Source organism: Antrostomus carolinensis, unplaced genomic scaffold, assembly GCF_000700745.2.
Source record: "Antrostomus carolinensis isolate BGI_N321 unplaced genomic scaffold, ASM70074v2 scaffold11264, whole genome shotgun sequence".
NCBI lineage: Eukaryota > Metazoa > Chordata > Aves > Caprimulgiformes > Caprimulgidae > Antrostomus > Antrostomus carolinensis.
Window position 1 is genome coordinate 13,752 of NW_010311423.1, and position 9,517 is coordinate 23,268.

At 39.5% G+C, this 9,517-nt stretch overlaps 1 protein-coding gene across 1 annotated transcript; it reads right to left on the reverse strand.

Annotated features, from left to right (window-relative positions):
* Positions 1–2,523: 2,523 nt before the first annotated feature.
* On the reverse strand, positions 2,524–9,208 carry MEOX1 (mesenchyme homeobox 1). The gene is made up of 3 exons (XM_010166734.1): positions 8,764–9,208; positions 3,500–3,672; positions 2,524–2,646 (listed from the first exon to the last, which is right to left on the reverse strand). Exons 1-3 carry the CDS (start codon positions 9,206–9,208, stop codon positions 2,524–2,526), a joined length of 741 nt encoding a protein of 246 aa, XP_010165036.1.
* Between the last annotated feature and the right edge of the window lie 309 nt (positions 9,209–9,517).

Consider the following 9,517-nt stretch of genomic DNA (forward strand, 5'->3'; position numbering starts at 1 on the left):
CCACGCTGTGATCACAGCATAGTTTGTGCAGAGGCCCTTTGAAACATCAGTGACGCAGGTTTTTGTTTTGTTCTGTTTGGGGTTTTTTTGGGAGTGGTGGTGTTTTGATTTGTTCGTAGTGGGTAGGAGTTGTAGGCACGTTGCAAGTAGTATGGTGTGAGAAACCATGTAGTGACACAGTGAACTCCCTTCTCCTGCCGGTTGGTGAGCGCGAGCAGCTGCCTTGTCCTTCGAGCTAGTAAAGAATGTCCTGCAAAACAAGGACCTTGTTTCCTTGTGCGTAAACTTCAGTAAGGAGATCCTGATGTTTTATTATCGCCGTGGAACACTGAAAGAATTCTTAGTCTACGGTTTGTCAAATACATAATAGAATTAATGACTCTGTTTTTGAAAGAAGAGATTCTCCTTTCTCCATTCCACCTACTGGGTTTTGTTTGAAGTGGAAAATACCTTGTATAACTTTTCACTTCTCAAGTTTCTATATTTTAAAATAATTTATTTAAAAAATATTTATTTATTTTAATTGTTTTTGCACAAAGATGTACTCTAAACTCTTCGTTTTTCATCTGTCGAATAGAGTTTGGAAATGTTAGAAGGAATGTAATGGATATTTTTTCTTAGTCGATACAGTAATCGGCTCTTTGCAAAGAATACAACATCTGTGCTGCAAAAAAAAAAAAAAGTTGATATTTATCTATTTTGAGGTCTTTTACAAGTGGAATAACCACAGGTAAGTTTATAAACCTATCATCCAGATATGCAACTTTATATCCAGCGTATTTGCAGTCCACATTAAACCCCAATAACAACGCATCAGAGTAAGGTGAAAGGAAGATAGTATGCCATAGCTGCAAGTAATGCTTACCTTTCAGATATTTAAATCAAAGTTTCCTTATTCTCAATAGTCATAATGTGGTATGCTAGTGTAAAATTCTGTTTAAAATATGGCATGAAGACATTAAAGAAAAAGACAAAAGAAATGGAAATAGACACTATGCTTTTCTAAAACTTAATAATTTGATATACTACAAGTTTCAGCTGAAAGGGGGGGTACTTTCAAGTGGGAGTGTTCTTAAGACTTCTAGTGGTGCAGTGGCAGTTTATGATTCTGTATTGGATTATTCTTTTACACATTATTTCTATTAGAAGTATGGGCAGTTGGCTGTGTCAGCTTTAGTGGCTTTAAAGATTGTTAGTAGATTTTCTTGGTGTCCCCAAATCCTGTTGAAGGCAGAGGTGATCAAAGACACAATATGTTTACATGTTTTGAAAAGCACAGATCCTGTTAGCTTGTATGAAATATTTGACCAGTTGCAAACACACACACACAAAAAAAAAAATCACAAAAAATAACCTATTAATGGGAAGTTTGCAAAAAGGGCTAAGCTGGTCACTTAATTGTAAATTTCATAAATCAAGATATTGATTTAGAAGACAGTAAGTAATGAGTGTAAATCCACACGATACCTAGATTAGCAGATGTTTTTGTATGTAATTTAAATATACACATGTACACCTTCATTTGGAGGAAAGTTGTGTCTCCAGTGAAAATTTGTAGACAGTAAACTCAGTTAAATTATTCCAGATAACATTGTTTTCTGCTGCTTCTGACAATCCTGAATTGACAAAGAGAACCATTGGTTTCAATAAAGATTCTGTAAGTCCAAAAGAAATGCAGCACTAAAAAGTAGTTTTCCTTTAGTTAAATAGATTTAAATGCTGAAAACCAAATAACGATATCTATTGTGTTGAGGGCTTGATCTCTGCTGTAGCTGCTGTGACATTTGATAATGACTGCTTTGAAAAAATATTTGAAATTGACATCCAGCCATTTAAGTTCAGGATTTACAGTAAGCTTGGAAGAAATCTCCCTCTGCAAATTACTCCCACCACCAAGGCACTTGTCCTCTTGGACTGTCAATGTGAAAGCCATCTCTTCTGAAACTGGTGGGCAGAATTCTGCGTCTATGGTTTTGGTCTCAAATTTTTATTTTGTAATTTTACTGCCTAGCCTTACAGGTGTTCAATTCATATTGCAAGAAAAATCAGTGACTATCAAAGTATTTATTTCTTTTAAAGTAAGGCATAAGGAAAATGTGCCTTGTCAAGTCCAAATGCAGAATGAATAGATGTGACCAGGGAAAGGTTGGATGAGAATACAGTTGCATTATCACTTGCTGACTGACAACAGTGTTTGAGAGCCTAGACAACATTATTCCTGTTTTATATTCAGTGTTTGTTAGCTTTTATTCTGAAGACACATCTCTAGAAGACACATCTCTAGACAATTCCATAGAGAGTTAAATTAATTCAGACAAAAAACAAAATCATGCCATCCTTTGGCTTTTTTCCCCTGCATTCTTTCATTGCCTCCGTAGCCTAAATCATCGTACACCTTTTAAAGACTCAGGGCTACAAGTTCTGCAGGCAGGATCATCTCATGGTGTAGCTGACCTGCAGCAGTGTTGCATCCGCTTTCTCATCGATGACTTTCTCCATCCTCCTCTCTCACTGCTGCAAGGACTACTCAGAGCTGGGGGAGGCAGCAGAGTCCACATCTTCTGTGTCATGTTCATGTGGGGATGCTGGTTGCCCGCCTTTCACACGTTTCCACTTCATCCTTCTGTTTTGAAACCATACTTTGACCTGGGTGATCAAAAGGAAATCATTACTTCTTGCCTCAATCTGAGCTGTATAAGCAGGCTTGTGCATAAATATGTGTATCAATAGACAGATGTGTTGTGGAATTCTAGAATAAAAGGTGAAAGGAACCTCACAAGTTTAAGTAATCCATCTCTCTAACAAAGCCAGAAACAATTCTTTCTGAACTGTTCCAGGCAGGTGTTTCTCTGAGACCTGCAAAGGTAGTACAAGTGCTTTGCCTAGAATCTGTCTTTATGTTAACTAAGGATGTCAGTCCAGTGGGCACAGCGCGTCTAATATCTTTTAACATCTGGCCCATCCAGTCTAGTGCGTCAGGAATTGTAATTTGCTTTGCTTAATTGAGCAATTCCTCTATTGTCCACTAGGCCTTGATAAGGAAACCCTGACTGAGATCACAATGAGAGAAGAGAAATATCTCTCTACAGAACTCTGTATTTTTGTCTTTCCTTATCACCTCAAAATACTACCTGACCCAAGAAGAATGCATGTATCAAACATATATCACGCTAATAATTTCCTGGTAGTGGCAGTCTAAGGTGATATTACATCTGTAAGCCTTGACATACCAGTTTGTACCAATAAGTGGTAGTAAACAACAGCTCAATAGATATCAGCTATACCCAAATGTGTCTTTAGTTTAGATAAGCACAATTACATTTAACTACTTACAGAAATTTGTAACAAATGTTTTCTAAAAGAATGTGGAGGCTTTGTATTAAAATACCTCTGTGCCATTGCATGAGTACACCCTCAAGTAGCATATCTACTTTTTAGCTTTAGGGAGAAGTTGTAGGGGAGGAAGAAGAAGCTGGGGAGGCAGGGATTCAGGAAGTACTTGTCTCTCGGTGAGATCCAGGTTCACAGCTATCTCATATCTCCTGAGCCTTGTCAAGTAGTTATGGTGGGCAAATTCAGCTTCCAGTTCCCGTAGCTGCTCCTTGGTGAAAGCTGTCCTTTCCTTCCGTGATTTGCTGCTTGTTTCTGCCTTGCTGCTCAAGTTCTGGTTTTCTAAGAGGCAAGCACACATATTGTGTAATTTGCAGTTACACTGGTCTCTGTGAACATGTATATTGCAGAGGTCTGATACAAACCACTAACCGAAGTGCTCAGTGGGAGTTTTAAGAAGTTTGTGTTATGCCCCCTCGAGCTCTACGCGACTTACTAGTGTTATCAGACCTGGGTTCAGTGGGACAAATGTGGGACAGCTCAGAGTCAGGAAGGGGTGTGTTGTCAGGATTGTGGAAGTGTAGACCTGGGTCAGAAGTGAGCAGCTATGGGATGGAAGCTGTCATTCCTTGCTATCATTGCATTGAAATAGTTTCCTTCCCCACATCTTTACTTTCATTCCTTATATACATATTATCACTCTGTCATGATCTACCAAGCAACATGCAGCAAAGCATGTGTATGATTTGTAATGTGTTACGAGTGCCTGGTGGTGACCTCTGGTGCAGGGCGTAAGGTGAAGTCACTCAGTAAGCACCCTAAGCTAGCATATGGCCTGGAAATACTGTGTAGCAGGGGGGGAACATGGTAAATACAAGCAACACCAGAGAACCAGTGTTCTTTGAGTTGGCACACAATACTCCAGACTTTGAGGTTCTTCTAATCCATGCTAAATGAAAACTCCAAGGAGAGCTGGGATCGGTGTGCATGATTGGCCTCAGTATCATCCTTGTCACTGTGCTGCCTGGTAAAACGTTTTTAGTATATGTGCACTTGGCTGCAGTGTGGTCAAGAGTCATATTTCAAAGCCAAATTTCAAGCCATAGCCAAAGGGATACTGCACCAATTATGCTAAAAAACAAACACAAACTAACTTTGCCTGAGACTGTGGCAATCTTTTTTATTTTCTTTTTTTATTATTATTATTTTTTTTAATTATCTTTTCTCCCGTGTTTTTAAAATTGGTGCTTGTGAAGAATCTCCAAGCAGTGCAAGGAAAAATACACTTGTTTCAGTGAGTGAAGTCTAAACTGCCAGTCTTTCAGGGAGTCAGCTTTACTAGTTCCTTGACTCTTTCTCCCCTCTTGCTCCTGTTGTTGGCTAGATTCCCTGAACTGAAGATGCTAGTAGGTTTTTTGTTATGTTGGGGATTAATTACTTAACTTCTGCATGTAACCAGTGTGCAATAAAGTTCTGTGTGTTCTAGCATAATATTTCTACATAGAAATTATACACAAAATGGTAGCGATGAGCATGACATGCTGTATCATCTTCTGGATGTCCCTTTGGTTGCCAAAGTAATAAAGCTGGGCAGATGTGTCAGGTGTGGCTGTAGGCTTCAGGATTGATCTAATGTTAGCTCTGTCCATCAGAAATAGAGAAACCAAACGTAGCTCCCATCAGTGGTAATGTGCACAGGGAGTAGTTTGTCACGTGCTGCAGCTGTACTGCTCTCTATTTGAAGGAAATTAGTCTGCTCTTTGGAGCATTGACATTGTTCTCGCTACTTACACTTCAAAAATCCCAAATAAAGTTGGGGAAAGTATGAGAACAAAACCCCAGAAGTTTCTCCCTGTGGTTTTGCCCGTAGTTGTACAATCCTCTTCATTCTTATCTCTTACTGAAACACTCCATTACGTTTCCCAGAGGCTAACAAATGGGACTTTTGGGAGGGTGATGGGGAAGTGGGATTTGAAGTGTGGGTCCTCTGCTGGGAACTTTGCCACCAGCTTCTGGGAGCCTTGGTCTCAAGGGTTTCTTCCTGCATCTCTGTTTCCCTAGCAAACATGTGGAGATGTGAAGCAGCTCTCCAATGCCAGTAACACACTGCAGGAACTAAAGCCACCTCTGTCAAATTAACCTGGGATAAAAATAGCTAATGCAACCTCAGTTATACATGTGAGCTCACCACTTAGCCCTGTGCAGAGGACATCCTTTTTGAGGGGCAGTTTCACCAGTCTTTATCTCCAAAAAACCAATGTGAATAATTTTGAATAACTAAGTATTTCTTGTGAAGTAGTACTTGCACTCTCTCACTGGATGAACTGGTCTGCTAACAATAGCCAGTAAACAATGTTTTGGAGGAAAGGACTCTGTACTGTGCAGATAGAGGATTTTGGCACTGCAGAGGGTACTTGTGTTGCTCAGAGAGCAGCTCAGGCACAGAAGTATGGGGCTCGCTAATACCTTTATGTGGAGGATTCTACCTGCTTGTTAGATGTTTGTGCTGATCCACAGCCCAGATCAATGCACCCGGTGTTTGTTATTCTGTAAATTACTGTCCATGTCTGCAATTTTTCCCTCAGTTGAATAAAGTAAAACAAAAATACGAAGCATCTGCACAATGTTACTTTTTTTCCCATACTAAAGACTTTCAGGGGATATTTATTCTAAGTGGTTAAATCAAGTAGTAAGACACTGATCAGTTTGTGTGTGTGTGTGTGTGTTATGGGACACACAATTCTGAAATCTATCAGGAACACTGGCCAGGTAAATTGATCGTGTAAATAGTGGATTCATTTGGCAGCTGATTATAAAGTATCCAGAAGCTACTTGAGTGTGCACCTCATGGAATAATGCTCAATGGAGGCTGCATATGCATGACACATGGTGTAATGCACCCAGACCACTTTAAACAGATCAGGGACTTGCCTGTGCTTTGCTTTTCAGTTCTTCTCAGGTTATCTGCTGCTACCTGCTGCTGTCTCCTCTTACCTACTGCTTTTTATGGCACCATGACTGTAAATGGGAATTGCAAGCTTAAAAAATCCTCTTTACAGTTAGTGGCAAGACTGAGAAAGGCTGGCAGGTGGGAATTCAGATTAGCTCTACACATTTTAATACAAAGTTTTCTAGAATTCTTCGGTCAAAGACACTGGAAGTCTAATGTTGGAATTACGCACTGTTATCACATTCTCATTTCTACTGCAACCTCACTAACATTCTGTATGATAACATTCTATAAAATGAAGCTCTCTGAATTCTATTCTGTTACTATTGTTGGAGATCTGGGGACTCCAAGTGCGTAATAACGCAGGTACGATTTACGATAGGTCAGGCAGACTTTATTGAAATTTCATTTGACAACGTTAATGGCTGTGGCCTGTGGATGGACAGCAGAGGCAGCTGTGAAAACTAACACTAGGTTAACTTCTATCTGCAGGTCATTTGGTGAGCCTGTGAAGTCAAGGCTGAGTATGGGATCTAAATAACTAACGTAGATAGAGGAAGGGATGTTTATCCCTTATGCATGTTTATCCACGTGTGCTTGTAGCAGATGCTGCTGTTGTTATTGTCCTACTTTAAATGTTTTTAATTTATTAGTGCTTCAAAGAAAGTGTTAAAGATTGGTGAACTTTTTAATTATTTTTACACCATTCTGCTCATTTGTCTGAGAAATATGTTTAATTTAGACTTCTCTCAGAATACTCTGCAGAGAGACATGTTCCAAGATCTTCACTGTGTATCTTGCAATAACTAGGGTCTTCAGAAGAACCAAAGGTTTTTGCACATGCTAGTACAAATCATGGTAATGCTGTATCTGTACTGCAGTTCAGGTAAAATTGTGGTGGATAAGGCACCAACTAAAATAAAATAGTTTATATTGTAGGTTTTGTCATCAAGTGATTCAGTGTATTTTTCTTTACTAGCCCAATTTCTGAAGAGAAAACTCTGGGTACCTAGATTTTTCTAAAGAAGTCAAGGAATATTCTCAACAGGAGAGAAAAAACTCATGTTCCACTTAGAATAAACAATCAGTACGTGACTTAGAATAAACAATCAGTACGTGTCCAGCTGTATTTCTGGAACTGCTGTAAAAGTGAAGGAAATCACAATAAAATTGCTCATAGACTTTTCCCTCATTTGTTTAATTTTGTCTGGGGACAGGAAGAAGGAAAAGCTTGCAGGATGGATATCAAATAATTCTATCTACTGCCTGGTAAGCAAAGAAGGGAGTGAAATGAAAAACCATGGAATTCCCCTTCAGATGTTTTAATTATTGGGAAATTTTTGCCCCAAACATGCTTTTTCAATAGAAATGAACTTAAATTCTACAAAGCTGGGTTTCTAAAGAAAAATTCTGGGCATAAAGAGGTTTGGAACAGTAGTTATTTTATGTGTTCCCTGACAGCTTATTCATATTCGAAGAGAACAGAGATTAGGGCTAATTGAGTGACGGAGAGAGCACGAATACAAACTTTGTTGTTTAAATTGCAAAATGGAGAAATGAAAGTTGGATTAGAGGTGGCTCTTCTGCAGCCAACCTGTAAAATCAATCAATAAATAATTAAATATTTTTATAACTGTGTTCTCTACCTGTAAAATGAGGATACTGGAAAATACACTTCATAGCAGTGCTGTGGGAAAAAGCACACTGTAGTTTGTAAATGAATACTATGGCAAATGAATGCATGTAAGTGTCTTAATTTTTAGCAGCTTTCTTAGGAGAAAATTTTAGGCATATTTCACATATCTGGATTTGAGACAGCAGCAAATCTGAGGTTATATAGCTATGAAACTATTGGATATTGCACTGTAGAAATAATGTGTTTTGCTAGCTAGGATGACACAATAAAAACAATGTACATTTTCTGCATTGCTGGACATTGTGCTGATGGGTGGACTTTTAGTACCTCCTGTTTTGCATTAAAAACATTAAATATTTAGTGAGGCCAAATAGAATTTATATGTAAAGGAAGACTTTGCGTCTTGTACTTCTTACCATAAACTGAGAGGTCAAAATCCTAGTGTATAACTTACAGCTGGCATAGGCAGCTCAAGATGGGGGATCTTTTATCTTTGACTGCCATTCTCTTATGATTCGACAAATGGCAGGTGTGCATTGTATAACTCCACATCCTAGGACTTTCAGCTCAGTGTACACATGCCATGTTATTCCTATTTAGTTACAGCAAATGGGCATTGTGCTGGTGAGTAAAATGCCTGGTTCAGTAAACAAGATCTGCAGGAATGAAATAAAAACACCAAAGGTCATCAAAGAATAAGTGGTTTGGTTTCAGTGTTGTTATTGTTTCCCCAGTCAAGAATTACAATATGTTTTCCCCATCAGTTTTGTTTCTTAATTCCTAATCTTACACGTGCTCGTATACTATAGCTCGTACTATCCCACAACCCTGATTTCATGTCACCTACCTGAGTTTTCCTTTTTTCTTTTGGATGACTTTTTCTCAGCTTCATTTGTAGTATTTACTGGTACCTCCTTATCTTCATTCATACCCACTGCTGCACTTACTAGATTTGGGCTGCTGCCTTCTGACTCCCCAGAACCCAGTCCTGGATTTAGTTGTCTTCTGGCCTCAGTTGCTGCAAAATGCCAGTCAGAGTGTTGGAAAGGGAGGTGCTGCTCCACAAATGCCTGCTCCTCACGTGGGAAGCTGTGGGGAGCAGTCACCAGGCAGGAGGTTGAGAAATCGGAGTAATCAGCAAAGTCTGATTTTTGATGGAAGGAGAATGGTGCTGGTGGGTAACGGTTCAGCCCTGAAGCTGTGGTGACATCCGCATGGATGCTCCGCAGGCATCCCCAGAGTGGGGCAGGAGGTTGTGGACTGCGCATGCAGCTGCTGCTGGTCGGATCCATTTGCTTCCAGTCCTGTCCACACTCCAGTGTTCGTGACTGGTTATAGCTCAGGCTGCAAGATCAGAAGAGGAGCAGAGGGGAAATCTTCCAAATTTTACAGAATGGATTTCCTCCCTAAACAACAGGTTGTTTGTGGGATTTATGCTGTTGCAGATTTCTTACTTTGGGAACTCTTCCAAATGTCTTCATTGTCCTGACTGGAAAACAGTAACCAGATCTATGCAGTGATTGCCCTGAATTGCTTCCCAAGGCCTGAAACTTGCTTCCTTGTGAAGTGCTGGACATGAGTGAAACCCTTTTTAAATACTG